General features: G+C 38.6%; 1 protein-coding gene across 2 annotated transcripts in view; it reads left to right on the forward strand.

Moving 5' to 3' along the window:
• Enpp3 (ectonucleotide pyrophosphatase/phosphodiesterase 3) overlaps positions 1-17357 on the forward strand; it is a 61079-nt gene that overhangs the window by 6368 nt on the left and 37354 nt on the right. For both annotated transcript variants that reach the window (XM_048354092.1, XM_048354091.1), the window contains exons 4-9: positions 199-324; positions 2601-2661; positions 6845-6942; positions 12052-12131; positions 14363-14482; positions 15577-15686. In XM_048354092.1, coding sequence (XP_048210049.1) covers positions 199-324; positions 2601-2661; positions 6845-6942; positions 12052-12131; positions 14363-14482; positions 15577-15686 — 595 coding nt within the window. The remainder of the gene's footprint in view (positions 1-198; positions 325-2600; positions 2662-6844; positions 6943-12051; positions 12132-14362; positions 14483-15576; positions 15687-17357) is intronic.

Raw genomic sequence — 17357 nt, forward strand, 5'->3', positions numbered from 1 at the left:
TGTCTCCTATCCATGCTAAGGAAGATTGAGTTATGGATTGTTGTTTTGGTTTTGAATGAGAGATTGCCATTCATGAATGCAGATAAACCACAAAATTGGATAATATTCCAACAATACAGGAAGAGATACATGAAATAAAAATTTTCGTATTGTGTACTTACCTCAAAAACTTAGAACAGAATGGTCTTACTTTAACAGCTGCATTATGGACATGCAATTCATTTCGTTGTGGGGAGAACAGACTGGAGTCCAGCCTTTGCTCTTGTGCAGATGACTGTTTGCAGAGGAAAGACTGCTGTGTTGACTACAAGAGTGTTTGCCGAGGTAAGCAGAGGACATTGGTGTCATTGCCTCTGTGAGTTCACGGGAACTCACTTTCTTAGAGCTATTCTGGGCTGCGAAACGTGAAGCAAGCCAGAGAATTTCAATTAGTACTCCATATAGAAGAAAATGATCAAAGGTGTTTACTGTGGGAAGAACTGTGTGGCTTATACACTACAGAGGAAGGGAGCCCTTTCCATAGGCATAGAAAAATGAGAGTTTATAGTTTCATATTTGCCTAGTTGGCAAGATTGTTTATAGTCCAATGACCATGCCAGATAGACTTGTGTTTGAGACACTGAATGACCGAGCCTGAGGTTAAGACACTGGAGAAGAGAGGACTTAGATCAAATATCAGCAGATGTGTTGAAGCAATTGTGGCTGGGGTGGCTAAACAACTAAGGAACCCGAGAGAGTTCATGCAGATTCAAGATTAGAATTTAAGTGCTCAACCAATTTCACCGGTTCCCTACTTCATGAATGATTTGGAGTTCCTTTTAAAATCACCATTCCCTCAGACATCTGGTATAATTTATGACAATACATACACACATACACATTCATACACATTACACTTTAATTACACTTTCAATCCCTTTCTAATATAACACCATATTCAACTAACCTAAGTTATACTTTTAATATTTTACATAAAGACATTTGAAATAAAAGGAAAATGTTATAGTACAAATGTCACCAGAATTGGGTTCATAGTTCCAGAAATGGTAGAAGTCCAGACCCAGGTCAGTACCGACAAGGCTTGTATTTGTTAATTGGTATATATTAAGCAGTACATATTAAGAGATTTCATTATGATATTTTCATGCATGTATAGAATGTACTTGGACCATATTTGCCCTCAGCTACTCTTTTTCAGTCCCCCTTTGGCTCTCCTCCTCCAAATCTCTAGCATTCCTGCTTTTACTTTCCTAACCTTTTGTTGTTGTCATTGTTGTTTTCCACTGGCTTCTACAAATAAGAGAAAACATATCTTTGTGGGACTGGTTTATTTCACTTACCAGCATTCAACATAATGCAAACAACATAATTTCATTTTTTATTGGCCCAATAAAGCTTCAGTGTATGTATTTATATGTATATTAAAATATTACATTTTCTTTTTCTATTTAATTCTATTGATGGGCACCTAGATTTATTTATAACTTGTCTATCATGAATAGTACTTACATACAACATTAATATACATATATTGCTGTTGTAAGCTAACTTTGACTTCTTTGGGAGCATACCCAGAGTGGTATGGATAGACAATAAATAGGACCTTTGCTAAAGCTAGACAATAAATTCAGTTTGGACCAAGAGCAAGTCAAGCTGCAGCTCCCAGGGCAAAAGAAAATGAATATGTAAAAGAAGAAAAATGCCTTCCCAAAGTTTCCATTCAGGTCCTGGATGCAAATAAGGCATTTAAGCCGACAGGGAATGGCTGGTCCTGACTAGTCGATATCAGAGTTCAATTGTGGGCACCTCACCAATTACTAGGTTAAAAGAGGTTTTCAGGAGACTGAGCTTTGCTTGCTTCTGTGTGAGTAGATGTCTTTTCATGTGCTATATGGGCTCATTTGTCTTACAGGTTTTTCCAATATAGGCTTTGCTGATTGCATCCTTTGTGAGTTCAGTAACTAGCAATCCATCCATCCATACATACATATATGCAAATTAGTAGATAAAGCCAGAGGACTTTGAGATTTGGATGTCATTTATTCATTTGGATTTTGCAAGTATATTTTGTAGCTGGTGGAGTTACGGTGTTAACTTCATCTTGAGGTGCATTTTACCTGTTTGTGCCACTGATAATCATTCCCAGCTCCATGAAGGTTACACATGGTGACGTTCATGTCCTACCACTTCTACTTCATTACTTAGCTGGACTCTCTGTAGAAAGAAACATCTATGAAGCAAGATTTTTTTTAAGTTTCTTTATTTTTATTCTAACAGTTGGGGAAACATTGTCCTTGAGGCAGGAAAATAAGATTATTAACAGCAAGAAGGAATACCCCTTTGTTTTTAATCTAAAGGATTCCCCTTTGTTGCTTTCACAGCATGGTTTCCTGGCATTCAGTCAGTGTAGATTACTGAGCTCAAGCAAATCTTCAGAAGGCTTACCTTTGCCAATTCATGGAATAGCACTTCCTGAGTTCTGGAAGAAATTAGTCATCAGGGTAGCACAAGTTAAGCAGTTTGGAAAATCAGTCCACTGAACTCATGCTTCTTATTCTGTGTGTAGTTCCACAGTGTAAAGATCGTGATCTGCTTTGCAGGTGAGACACCATGGGTGACAGAAGACTGCACCACAACCTCACAGCCTCAGTGCCCAGAAGGGTGAGCATGAATGGCAGGGGAGTTGTCATCCTCCTTCAACAGCTGGTACACAATACTGCCGTTGAGAGGCTGGGTAGATTTCCCTCCACTCTACTTTGATTTCAAAACAGAATGATTAACACAGGATTGCAGTCCTTGTGGGTTCAAAGTCGATAGACCTTTGCTTGCTCTACTTGTATAAAGCACTTTGATATTAATTTATTATATTCATATCTCAGTTACCTAAAATATTGGTTGAAGTATGAAATAGTAAGTTCCCAAGATCTTGTGGTCAGGACTAGAATTTAGACTGGAATTCCCCACCCCTCCCATGCTTCCTAGCATGCTAATGACTACTATGGCCTGGACTTTGCTCAGACATGGAGAAGTGACCACATCATCTACATACGTCATCTCTTTTCTTCCCTTTGTCCCTTTCCATCGCGTTTTTCTGGGCCTGGCAGGAGAAAAATAATGGTGAGTGTGGAAGAAATAAATGGCTTTAGGAAAGATCAGCATTTTAAAATGGTGTCACATCATTTAAATTTTAAAAAAACCAACATGCACGGAGCTAGCTGCAGTGAGCCTGGAGTCCCATTTACTTGGGACACTGAGGAAGGTGGACTGTTGGAACTTAGGAGTTCAAGGCCAGCCTGGGCCACAGAGTGAGAAACAAGTACCTATGGGGTTAAATCAAAACCCTTGGAATTGGGGCTCGGGATATAGCCTAGTGGCAAGAGTGCCTGCCTCGGATACACGAGGCCCTAGGTTCGATTCCCCAGCACCACATATACAGAAAACGGCCAGAAGCGGCGCTGTGGCTCAAGTGGCAGAGTGCTAGCCTTGAGCAAAAAGAAGCCAGGGACAGTGCTCAGGCCCTGAGTCCAAGGCCCAGGACTGGCCAAAAAAAAGCAAACAAACCCTTGGAATTGAAGGAGCTCAACGATAAAAAGATTTATTGGTTTATTACAGATAACAGCCAACCCCCCCCCCCCCCCACACACACAGAACAAAAAACAGAACCAGTCTTGGACAGGTTCTCACAACTTCCAGCAAAAGGATAGGCAGCTGTTGGAAAAGGTTCATTGGATCAGATCAGAGGATGTATTTTTATTAGGGAAATTGGGGAAGGAAGGCATAATTTGTTCCCACTGACCATACACTGGCAATAGAACAGAGGAGGAGAGCTGAACACCGAATGCTCTGGGTGGGTGGACAGCCCTCAGGGAAAGACTTGCTGCCTCTGGATTGGCTGGGATTATGAGCAGGGAACAGTGGCATCAAAGGTGGCAAGATTGGTTTCGAGTTAAAGTTTTAACATATGTTCAGGAATGCAAAATGGTCCTTTTTTTTTTTTTTAAAGTAGTGGTGGTTTATAGATGATCAACTGAGTAACTCTCCTTCTTCCCTCTCTTCCACTCTTATAATTACATTATGACATCAAAAACTTCCCTTTTACTGAGGGAAGTATCTTTATTGGATTGCCCCAATCCTCAGCTCCCACTGCCCTGCCAGCAGTTTCTAGGTAGAGAAACAAAGAATTAAGAATAAAAAGGAGAGGAGTTTATGTCCTGGCTTTGCCTGAGGGATACTGTACAGGTCACTTTTCTGGGTTTCATCTATAAAATTGTACTATTAATGTCGATGATGATAATAATAAGTTCAGAGGGATTTATGAGAAGTCAGTGATGTAAAAGTTGGGAAAATGCTTGCTACATCTTAAAACAGTAGTCTATGGAGGAGGATGTAGGGGGAGAAGGCTTGCATAGTATGTTTGAAGCCCTGACTTCCCTTTCTATCATCACATAATAACAACAAAATAAAATAAATCAAGTTAAAATAGTAGAACTGTTCATTCTAGTGCGAGGTATATGGCAGGTATTCAAAAATGGTAATGCTTTTTAAATTGGTACTTTCCTGTAACTACTTATTTTCTGAGATGAACTTGACATTTGAAACTATTTTAGTGTGCCCAGATCCCAAATATTGTAATTCTAGATAGCTTTTCTTCAGGGTCAAATTACACTGCAACTCACCTCTTCCAAAGCACAATAAATATAACAGATGTGCTCAGTGTACAGTTCACTGGTAAAGTGCACGCTTAGCATGTATGAAGTCTAGGGTTCAACTCTCAGTGATATAAGAATATAGGAATATTTATTTTAAGTATTATAAATTACAGTAACACTTATATAGTTATTTTTATGTACCGATATATACTTTTATATAATAGTATCCCTACATGCTATTCCTTGTAAAATATTTCTCATGGCTGATTGTATTGATTCCTTTGAGGCAGGCTTTATGATCTTCTCCTTCTTGTAATGGAGTCCATTTCACAAAGCACAGAGCTATGAGGCAACTTGCGCCAGGTTGCATTGCCTGTGATCTCTGGAGGCAGGAAGCAAACCCCTGGCAGCATGGCCTTAAAGTCTGTGTGGCTTGGTGTTCCCTCATTAATAGACAGAGCCTGTGGCAGTGTTCAATTGGCAAGAACAGGAGGTAGAAGGGTAGAACTTGAGAATTATTTGTGGCTCTATGGCTGATATTTGTGGCTCCCTTCTGGTGAAAATCAGAAAGAAAGAGACATGAGGTGAGCAGGAACATTTCTATGAGGTCCTTCTAAAAAGCGTTAGGTTTCTGATTAAGTAATCTGCCCCAGACTGGCAAATCACTTGTCCACCAAGAACTTGGAACAGTGGAACAAAAGGATTATACACTGACTGAGATTACTTGGTAAGACCAGAAAGGAAGTTGGTGAAGAAAAAGGTGTTGGTGATAGTGTGTGGCTCTCATTCCATAGATTCCAATGGAGTCATCCAGTCCATGCCCACTATTCCTATGAGTCTCATGTATGGCGATTGCCCAGTATAATTAACCCACTGACAACACCAGTGAAACCCATTTTTATGGACATTTAAATTTATTGTCTTATTTCATGATTTTTATTTGTTCTCATGGTAAAGAGGATGGGCTCTTAAGTCAGACATGATAGACATGATGACCAATAGCCTAGACCTGCTCATACCAGTAGTAGAACACTGTGGATAAGTCACTTGATCCTCTCTACCTGCCCTATTGGTAAACTGCCTGTAATTTCAATATCCACTTCCAAATGATTGTTAGATAATTTTTTACTAATGACAACAAGAAATGAAAGAACTAAGATGATCTTTTTTTTTTTTTTTCTGGTACCAGGGCTTGACCTCTGTAGCTTAAAATCAGGGACTTAAGATTGCTTGGCTTACTTGCTTCATTGACAGTTGACCACTTGAGCCATTCTTCCGGCTTGGCTTTTTGCCAGTTAATTAGAGTTGGAGTCTCTCAAACTTTTCTGATCTGAACCATGATCTTGTGGATCTCAGCATGATGAGTAGCTAGCATCACAATCATGAGTCACCAGTGCCCAGTGAGATAATTCTTGTCATCCAGTATGTCTTTATTCAAGTTTTATCAAAGGCTATGAAAATATTGCTGATTAAATGATCAGCCTTATTAGCAAGCAGAAAAATAAAAATGAAACTAGGTTGTTTTCATTCTGTAAAATAATCAATACAGGGCTGGGAATATGACTTAATGGTACAGTGCTTGCCTCATATACATGAAATCCTTCCTGGGTTGGATTCCTCAGCACCACATATATAGAAAAAGCCAGAAGTGTCAGTATGGCTCAAGTGGTAGAGTGCTACTCTTGAGCAAAAAAAAAAAAAAAAAAAAAAAAAAAGAAGAAAAAGCCAGGGACAGTACTCAGGCCTTGAGTTCAAGCCCCAGGACTGGCAACAAAATTAAAATAATCAATATAGTGCAATTTGTGTAAAATACTACTTGTCTTGATCATAAAAGTATAAGAAGAGAACTGACAAAATAGTTTAGCCTATTTATTCTCAGATTAAGAAATTTAAACTTTAGGAATGTAGCTTCAGGAAACAAGTAAAGGTCTGTCTTAGTTATGAAGATGTCCATGGTAGGTCCGTAGATAATGTGCCCTTGGTCTCTGAGTAGCAAGGTTGGAGAATCTGTGAGGTTGTTAATTTTGTAATGCTATATCATAGTTATACCTCAATGATGTTAGAATTGAGCAGTTGTTACTTAATCGAGAACAATTCTCTTATCCTATTGCCTAAACCTTTTTAAATGTATAGGGTTGTTTTGAAAAAAGTGTACTTTTCTGACAGAATCATGCATGATTGTTTTCCATTTTCAGGTTTGACCTGCCACCAGTGATTTTGTTCTCCATGGATGGCTTTAGAGCTGAATATCTAAACACATGGGATACTTTATTACCAAATATCAATAAGCTGAGTAAGTCCTGCACAATCAGTCACATGCAGATAATAAAGACCTGGTCAGCCAATTACTAGGTGAAACTATGTCTTTCCTCTTGACCTTTAGCATGTGTGGTTTGTCTCAACCCCCAGGTCCTCTCAGTCTTCAAGGCTTTACCACAGGCTACCTACGCAGTTTTAGTAGTGAGAGGAGTTTCCTGCTTCTTGGCTCCTTCTTCCTCTTTTTAAATTTTTAGTAGCATACCCATCTTTTGTTTGGCCTTGTGATTTGTTCTGTATTTGAATATAATATCTGTTCAGTGGAAATCTGCTCGTGTATACCATTTCAAAAGTAGCATTTGTCAGAACTGGGTTCTTAGTCTCAGCGAGGTGCTATATCAGACTGACATCGAAGACAGAGGGAGGCTGTGTAACTGAACAGTGTCTAATACTCCACAGGACCCTCTAGAGCCAGGATCTGCTCCTGCTCTGGAGACACATGCCTAGAAACTGGCTTCACCACTTCCTAGCTGTGACTTCTGGGTCTTGTCTAGAAAATGGTCATTTCTAAACTAACAGGATTGCTGTGAGATCCAAGATTTAGGTAATTCTTGGTTTAGTTACTGCGTTTATCACAGTGTGGTGCTTCTGTGTTAGAGCACTCAGTTTTCACGAAACTTGATAGAGTCATAATAAGGAAAAGTTGAGTACTTGATCAGAGCTAGAGTACTACTTCCTGGCCATGTTCTTTACTACCCTGTCTTAACTCTTTTATCTCCATGGTTCTCAAATTTTATGACTGTTTTACTGGCCTTCTGTTTTTATTTTTCTCTAAATGATCAGAAAATAGAGATGTTACCCTAAGTTAATTGAGTTTCGTGGGAAAAATGAAAGCACAAGATCTAATTTTTTGGTGGTACTTGAGTTTGAACTCAGAACCTTACATTTGCAAAGTGAGCACTTTACCTCTTGGGCCATGTCCTTACCCCTTTTTGATTTTTTTTTGCTATAGGGTCTTGTGCTTTTGCCCATGACCAGAGTTAGACTATGATTCTCTTATACACCTCCTGCTTAGCTGGTATTATAGGCACAAACCATCATGCCTAAATTGTTCATTTAGATGTGGATTCTCACTCATATCACACTGGCCTTGAACTGTAGTCCTTCTGATTTCTGCTTCTCAAGTAGTTGGGATTTCGGATGAACACCACCACACCTAGCTTAATGGTTTCCTCTGCTATCAATAGCTCTAAGATATATCTTGCTTATACAAAGATAAGCTACTTCTTCCTGCAAGTGGAGGTCCTGTTTTTCTTTAGCGACTCCTTCGCTCTCTGAGATAGATCTTTAGTATTCACAAAGAGATTGAGGATTTTCCAAATCAGAGATATTCCACTTACTTCTAAGTTGCTTTGGCCTGGAAAGTTAGCTAACTTTGCTCAGTTCTTACTTCATCACCTAATTTGATTTGGCAGTATGCATATCAAATCCTGGTTTAAAAGGGAATTCAGCTAGTTAGGATGAACTGAAGGCCTGCTCAAGAGGAATAATTTGCTCTTCATCACATTGAACATTAGAAATGGTTCAATGAAATATCTGATCATGAGAGCTTTTGGCTTCTAGTGTTTCAAATACATCTTAGTCAGGCAGCATTCCTTGAATCCCCAAATATGTAAAGATGTCACTACCTAAGTCTGCCAAGATCAACTGACCTCCTTCTTAGTTTCAACTAAGGATAGATGTGATGAGGTAGGATTCATTTTGTGGTATCCTGGAGTTGAAGTATGTAGGTGAGGTAGGAAAGATTGGGCCCCTTTCTAGTGTCCCATCATGCTGCCCAAGTTGAGTTTAATTTTGGTTGTGGAACTGAGCATGAACTGAAATAATAGGAAACTGAGTCATGTGGAACAGTAACTACTAATTAGATGAGGTCTCAGAATTAACTCTAATGATGTGGGAACATTATTTTATCTTAGCATGAGTGGCTATAGACATAAAAGGGCCAGGAAACTATTCAGTGAGATGGAAGGATCTGGCCTGAGTTAGAAGCCAGACTTCCTGGAAAGTTTGATGGCATACTGGAGACAAAACAAAACTAAAAGGAGGAGGTGAACTGCAAAGATCCAGCAGGCAGCATATGCAAAGTTTCAGAGATTAGCTGTAGCAAGGTTGCCATTCACAAACAATAGCTAGACTCGTCAGTTCTCCATAGTAGATATCATTTGTTCCCTGCCTTCTTTATTTTGGCAAGTATACATAGCACAAGACCTACCTTCTTATAATGTTAAGTCTATTGTTATCTATATGTAGCTATAGTAGTCCATGCTTACCTTGAACTCAATATGCAGAACAATCTAGCCTCTAACTCCTGATTCTTTTGCTTCAGCCTTCTAAGTCCTGAACCATACTTGGGAGCTTAGAAGAAGTGGGTAATGCACTCCAGCCCCAAGCATCTTCCTAGGAAGGCAAAGAGTTGGACTACATACCTAATATACTATCTTTTGGGGGAGTTTCCTAAAGGATAGATTTCTATGTTGCCTCCTGCACAGCTCTGATTGGACTCAGGATGTTTTAGTCATCTGGAGGCCACTGAGAACAAAGATAGTGGCTTGATTTAGCATATTGGTTTCTGTACCGTTACCTCCTAGCTCATCACAAAAGAAGTGGACAAGAGGAAGTGACACTGTGGCTCAAAGTGGTAGAGCACTAGCCTTGAACAAAAGAGCTCAGGGACAGTGCTCAGGCCCAGAGTTCAGTCCCCAAGACTGACCAAAAAAGAAAAGAGAGAGAGAGAGAGAAAGAGAAAGAGAGAGAGAGAGAGAGAGAGAGAGAGAGAGAGAGAGAGAGAGAGAGGTAGACGAGGCTTCTCAAGATTTCATCTTATTACTAGGGATAGAAGAAGTTAGACATAGTGTTTAGTGTGATGCAACTTTTCTACAGACCGCCCAAGAGACTATTTTCAGTCCTGTTTATCTCAGAGCACTAAAGGGCCTGGGCGAGTCTAGATATCAGAGGATTTAAAATATCCTATGGCTGTAAGCATTTAGGAATTTGATTTTTTTCACCTATGTTTCAAGAAAATTAAAAACAGAAATTGACTTAGTTGCTCTTTATATAATATTATTTTTCCCTCTCACCTAAACTCTTTTAATTATGTAAGTGGACTAGATCTCATTTTATTATCATGTCCTATGACTTAATTTTTTAAATTTCTTTATTGTGAAAGTGAAGTACAGAGGGGTTACAGTTTCATATGTAAGGCAGCGTGTACATTTCTTATGCAACTTGTTACCTCCTCCCTCATTTTCCCCCTGCCTTCCCCCCTCCCTATTTCTCTGCCCCCCCATGAGTTGTACAGTTGGTGTACATAATATAGTTTTGTAAGTATTTCTGTTACATTGGTTTGTCATTTTATCCTTATCTCTTGATTTTGATAATCCCTTTACCTTCCCTGGTTCCAATACACATATATACAATATCCAGGGTACCAAATTATTTTGGTGTCCTATGATGTCTTAATAATTGTAAATGTATCTGTTCCTGATTTGTGCATAAGAATCATTATTGTTGTTTTCAACTAAGACAAAAATTAAAGGCAATCTTAATTATTGAAGTACGAGTTTTGTATCAAGTATAAGTGGCTTTTCGATCTAAAGTATATTAAAATCCTCTGGATTGCTTGTAAAAATGTAGATTTTTTCTTGAGCTCTCATTCCTCACAACAGAGGATCTTTTATAGTAGAGTTTGTTGGTGTTGGAGGGGGTGCTAGAAGATTCTGAAGGAAGAAATCTCTGGATAGTATTGGAAACAGCACAGTGGCTGGGAAGAAGACCAGCCTCATACTTGTTGGGAAAACAATTCATTGTTTCTAGCTACAAGACTTGTTACTTTTTGGCCAAGTGTCAATTCTATTTTTATGTTTTAAACTAAATAGAATCTATTGGGAAAGCTTTTTCTTTGAATAAGAGGCGATAGGATTTTGATCTGGAAACTTTCTGACCTGCCCTGCTGCAAAGGAAATAACAATGTGTTCCAGTGATTCTGACCTCCTTAAACAGGGCGTTTGCACAGAGTGAAAACAACAGAACAATGAAAGCAAAATTAGTGGCATATTTTGTGAAACACAGATTACAGGAAAAACCTTGGCCACTGAGATGACAAGAATAAGCAACAAAGTTAGTTCATTTTGTAAACACTTATTATGTGGCATGGACCTATTTTGTAAAGTCAAATTCTTTTTCAGTTACCTAGACAGTCATTTCTGCAATACTAGATATCTTACATGTAGGAATGATCATCTGACAAACAAATGCTGTGGTAATTCTTCTTGTAATCACCAGATGCTGTAATAGGGGAGGAGCAAAGCAAACTAGGCTGGTAGTGTATACTTCAGGGCAATTTAGGGTCAAAGGTTGGTAAGCTGGGGCTCATGGCTCCTGCCTCCTCTTCTTGATTGGATTTTTGACTGGTCTGTGTTATGCTAAGAGTATTTTTACATTTTTAAATAGTATAAGAAGCAGAATATCTTCCAACATGTAAAAATTATATAGAATTCAAATCTCAATGTCTATCATTGTCATTTCAGTATAACAAGCCTTCATGCTTGTTGGTATCTTATCTTTTTTAATTTTTCTTTTTGGGTCATTTGTGGAGCTTGAACTCAGGCCTAAGGTGCTGCTGTCCCTGAGCTTTTTTTGCTCAAGGCTAGTGCTGTACCACTTTGAGCCACAGCTCCACTTGCAGTTTTCAGGTGGCTAAATGGAGAAAAGAGTCTCATGAACTTTCCTCCCCAGGTTGGCTTTGAACCGTGATTTTCAGATCTCAGCTTCCTGAGAAGCTAGGATTACAGGTGTGAGCCACTAGCACCTGGCTATTAATCTTACCTATGGGTGCTCCATGGCAGAGCTGAACCTCTGTGACAGAAACCGGTTTGCAGAGCCTAAGTAAGAAAACAACTCATTTGTCTTCTAAAAGTAGACATTTCTTGGAATAGAAGGTGTGAAAGGGTCATAATTTCGCACTTTTCCACTGTCAATCCACTCTTTAGTTTTCTGTCTGGGATATTCATATTTATATTCATAGTTTTACTTATCCAAAATACTTCTGGGAAAGACACACTATCTAATGTCTCCTATTTTGTTGCAGAAACATGTGGAATTCATTCAAAGTACATGAGAGCTGTATATCCTACCAAAACATTCCCAAATCATTACACTATTGTCACGGTAAGCATTTGGACTACTAGAAAGACTAACAGACCAGCCACAGATAAGAAAACCAACACCATTGGACAGATCCTCAGGGCAAGAACTGGCCAAGCTCATGCTGCGCACTTCATAAGTATACATGGTGATAGTTCATAGCATAGTTCAGATAGTAGGGCAGCACTCAATATGAAATGAGTATGGTGTGTGAAGTGTTAGGTGTGAATGTATATCCTAGGATGGATTCTCCTTCATAGGAGTCCAGAATAGCCCCTTGATGTAAGAAACAACATTGTCCGCTGTCTTGCTATTGCCCTTCACTAGTCTGATGGTGAGCTAGGAACAAAAAAGCCCAGAGACAGTAGTATCTTGGCCCTGAGTTCAAGCCTCACAATGGACAAGGAACTTGGAACAGGTGGTAGTGATGAGGACCACTACCTTGATTATGGGAATTTTATCTTTTCCTATCATTTCATGATATTTAACATGACAAAGACTTGTTTCATAAATGATTGCATTCTGTCTACAACTCTTCATAGAAAGCAACTAATGCAAATGAATCCTCTTCAATGTGTAAAAGATATAGTTGGAAAGATTAAATTGAACTCAAAGGGAAATTAAGTCATTGAAGCCTAACCGATTTCAATTATTTCTTTCTTTTTTTTTTTTTTTTTTTTTTTCTTGCCAGTCCTGGGCCTTGGACTCAGGGCCTGAGCACTGTCCCTGGCTTCTTTTTGCTCAAGGCTAGCACTCTGCCACTTGAGTCACAGCGCCACTTCTGGCCATTTTCTGTATATGTGGTGCTGGGGAATCGAACCCAGGGCTTCAAGTATACGAGGCAAGCGCTCTTGCCACTAGGCCATATTCCCAGGCCCTCAATTATTTCTTGAAAGTTCTAAAGGTTGGAGGGGGAGAAGAAAAAAAGGAAACGGGGACAAAACTCCTCTGCTTCAGCCTTAATCATCAAAGGATATTTGTTTCTTTACTACTTTGCATTTAGTCATTTGTGGAACAGTAACTATACCTTATTTAAATTTTTACCTTGAAGTAATTGTATGTGTGTAGACATATGTTGTTATTATTTGCAGATTCTATGTTTGTAGATTTTTCTCAGTAAAACTTGTTTGTAACCCACGCATCTGTAAATGCAGTGCATCTGTGGACATTGTGGGTAAGCTCAGAGCAGCCCAACAGCAGAACTGCCAGTCATGTAGTTCCAGCTGTGACACAGGTCCTCGTATCCCAGCTCTCATGCTGGAAACAAGTGCACTTTGAGATCGGCCATCTGTTTAGTCCCATGCATCCTTACATGTCTGTGATGTAGCCAGTGGCTGTTTAAAATGATCACAAGCTTAGTGCTAAGTGATGATTAATATCACCGAGAGAAAGAAGGGAGAGATTGCCTGCCAGAGAAAATAACATGTGTTCCATAAATTTCATTCAGGCATGGGTTATATAGACTGAGCCAGCAATATATATTACGTGACTTACTCTTCTCAGACATAAAGTAATGAAATGATCAGTGCACAAAAATGCTTTAACCAGAGGCCTTTAGGAACCGAACCCTGTATTTTCCATAGAAGCAATGGTTCAACTTTGTAAGTCATAACTAATGTGAGAACTGCTATATGGATACTTATACATGAATATACATACATGTAGAATATACACATATATATGAATAAAACTTTATATGCAAAGTATTAGTTTAATCTATCTAACACATATATATGGTATATTTATGATATATACAATACATGCCTGAAATAATGCCCCAAAAATCTATGCAAGAGAAGTTACAACTGCACAGGTATAATAGCGTGCATAGCAAATGTATGGACTGATTTCATGAGTGAATGTGAATGGATAGAAAAGAGGAAGAATGGAGACTGGGAAAATTCCTGGCTAAAGTGGTAATAATTTGCTTTAGTCTCATTTAATCAGGATACTCAATGTAAAAAAGATTCTGGATAGTAAATGTATTCCTAATATAAAGTGGCTAATTATTATTGTAATATGGGAAACTTTATTAACAGTTATTACACACACCCACCATCAACCCAAACCATTCTTTTGCTGATACTGACATGGAAAAAACAGGAAAATTATATCAACACCCAGATTCAAATCCGGTGTTTTATATTGAGAGGTAAAATGACCATCCTTTCCAGATGTGAATGATCAATCATATGCTATTTTAAACATCAACATGCATTTCACGAATTAATCTTTTCTAAAATTGATATTTTCAGGGCTTGTATCCAGAATCCCATGGCATCATTGACAATAATATGTATGATGTATATCTCAACAAGAACTTTTCACTTTCTTCAGTGGAGAAAAACAATCCTGAATGGTGGCAAGGACAACCAGTATGGATCCTTCTACTTGTAGTATTTAAAGTAACCTTTGTTTCCCTAGGTGACAGTAGGTCAATCATCCCTTTACACTCTGAATGTTACAACACCAGTCTCATTTCCAAGGGCCAGGGTTCATTCAAGAGTCTTGCTATTATTTATTATTTTAATTTTAAAAGGTTTAAAATTTTATCTATCTATCTATATTCAGATTTTTTTGTGCTTGTGCTGGGACTTGAACTCAGAGCCTGGGTACTGCCCCTCAGCTTTTATGCTCAAGACTAGTGTTCTACCACTGGAGCCACAACTCCACGGCATGGGTCTTTGGTCATTAATTGGAGAGAAGAGTCTCCTAGACTTTTTGGTCAGGCTTTACTCCTGAGTAACCAGGATTACAAGCATGAGCCAATGGAACCTGGCCTTTTTTTTCAGATTTTTAAAATATAATTTTCTTTATCAATTGATAAGCAGAACAAAGGTTTATTATTCATAACATGTTGATTAGGAATATGTATATGTGGAATGGCTAAACTAGATCATTACCATATGTATACATTCACACGACTACTAAAATCTCTTCTGAACAATACAGTGCACTGCTGCTAACTGTGGTCACTATTGGTTAAAATAACTCTTTCTCCTAACTGAAATTTTATATCCTTTGGTCAGCATCTCCCTGAGCATTCCTCACCTTCATTTTGAATTTTAAAATTACTTCATTTTAAGTTATTTTTATAACTAGCATAATTAAAAGTTTGTATGATGGTTCAATCAAATGGTTTTAGGTTGAATTTTGGGTGTTGTTATTATAAAGGTATGTGTCTGGAAATAACTGAGAAATATCTGTTAATTTTTCTTCATAGTTTTTTGAAAAGGAAGGAAGCATTGCATAATTTTTAATAGTTTGAGAAAAAATGAACTTACTGACTTAACTGCATTGTTTTTACTTTTGAGGCAGATAATTGAATCATTGTATTTTTAAGCTAATACAAAGACAAATTTTAATAACTGTAAAAAAATGCAGTCAACTTTATTTCTAGTAAGTTGTACCATTTGTACCTAAACTAATGATTCTATTTTCTTATTTTCCTGTACATCTTTTCTTGCAGATTTGGCTGACAGCAATATATCAAGGTTTAAAAGCTGCTGCCTACTATTGGCCCGGATCTGATGTGGCAGTCAATGGCTCCTTTCCTACTATATATGTGAATTACAGCAGGTAGAGTAGCACTTTCAGAAAAGGGTCTGTCTAGAAAGAAATGACTAGGACATTTTTTTTTTGCCAGTCCTGTGCCTTGGACTCAGTGCCTGAGCACTGTCCCTGTTTTCTTTTTGCTCAAGGCTAGCACTCTGCCACTTGAGCCACAGCGCCACCTCTGGCTATTTTCTATATATGTGGTGCTGGGGAATCGAACCCAGGGCTTCATGTATATGAGGCAAGCACCTTGCCACTAGGCCATATTCCCAGCCCTAGGACATTTTTTTTTAAGTGTTAAGGGGGCGGATCTGGTGCCCCATAGATGCTAACACACACTTTACCAATGGGCTGTACTCTCAACTCCCTATTATCTTTATCTTGATTATAATTCTGTTCTTACAGTTATCCTTCATTTCACTGTCAGTAAGTGCTTTTGGCTGTAATTCACAATGGAAGTCACGAGAGAACTTGTCATGTGCTCCAGCACGTCCACTCTGACAGGAGCTGCCATCTGTTGCTTATATTACTGAATGCCTCTTTCCCCATCTCTCTGCTTCCTTCTTATCCCCTTTAAACTATTTTTTTCTTTTTTCTTTTTGCCCGTCCTGGGCCTTGGACTCAGGGTCTGAGCACTGTCCCTGGCTTCTTTTTGCTCAAGGCTAGCACTCTACCACTTGGGCCACAGTGCCACTTCTGGCCGTTTTCTATATATGTGGTGCTGGGGAATCAAACCCAGGGCTTCATGTATATGAGGCAAACACTCTTGCCACTAGGCCATATCCCCAGCCCACCTGTAAACTATTCTTTTCCTACCAGCTAAGAGGATTCCTTCGATATACACGTCCAGTCATAGCACTATTTTTGCACATATTTCAGTGACTTCCAATCTGCATACTCTGCCTGTTTTTCTTCATGTGCCTCCTTCTAAGAAAGCATGGAGAGCACTATTGAAAGAGATACAGTCCTGATGCACAGGTGGATACCAAAGAGATCAGCCCAAGGAATAAGCCTAAAAGGCCTTCGGGGGGATAACACCCATCTTTCTCTACCTCTTAGCCTGACCTCCATCTTTTCCTCTTTGGTGCACTCTGAACCTCCTTGGGGCCTCAGTGTATAAGATTTGTTTCTGTTGTTCTCTCTGCCTGAGATGATTCCTTCCATAGGCCCAAATCCTCTTCTACCAATTTCAAGCTGCTGCACAAATATATCTTCAGTATCATCCTCCCTCTAACACTAAGGTTTAGAATTGACCCATTTCACAGGGTGCCTTAGTCGAGTTTTTCTGTTTTCCATAGCATCCATTACCTTTGAGCATATTGGAGAATTTAGGTGTTAGGTCTATTATTTTTCACTTTCTCCTACTGAAATGTAGTTTTTGGTTTGCTCAATGATACATTCTGTTTCAAATGAACAACTGGAAGCTGGAAATGGATGATCTATCTATATCTATCTAGTCTGTCTATCTATCTATCTGTCTATCTATCTATCTATCTATCTATCTATCTATCTATCTATCTATCATCTTCTATATATGTATTATCTATTTATCTACCAGAATCTACAGGATGAAAGGATGATAATGGCTTTTTATTTTAATTGGGGAAAACTAAAGGAAAGAAAACTGAGGAAGAAACAGAGCAATATGAATTTAATATACAGCGCTGAAAATACATTTGTTAAATAAATACTGAA

Source organism: Perognathus longimembris, chromosome 9 (genome assembly GCF_023159225.1).
Source record: "Perognathus longimembris pacificus isolate PPM17 chromosome 9, ASM2315922v1, whole genome shotgun sequence".
Taxonomy (NCBI): Eukaryota; Metazoa; Chordata; class Mammalia; order Rodentia; family Heteromyidae; genus Perognathus; species Perognathus longimembris.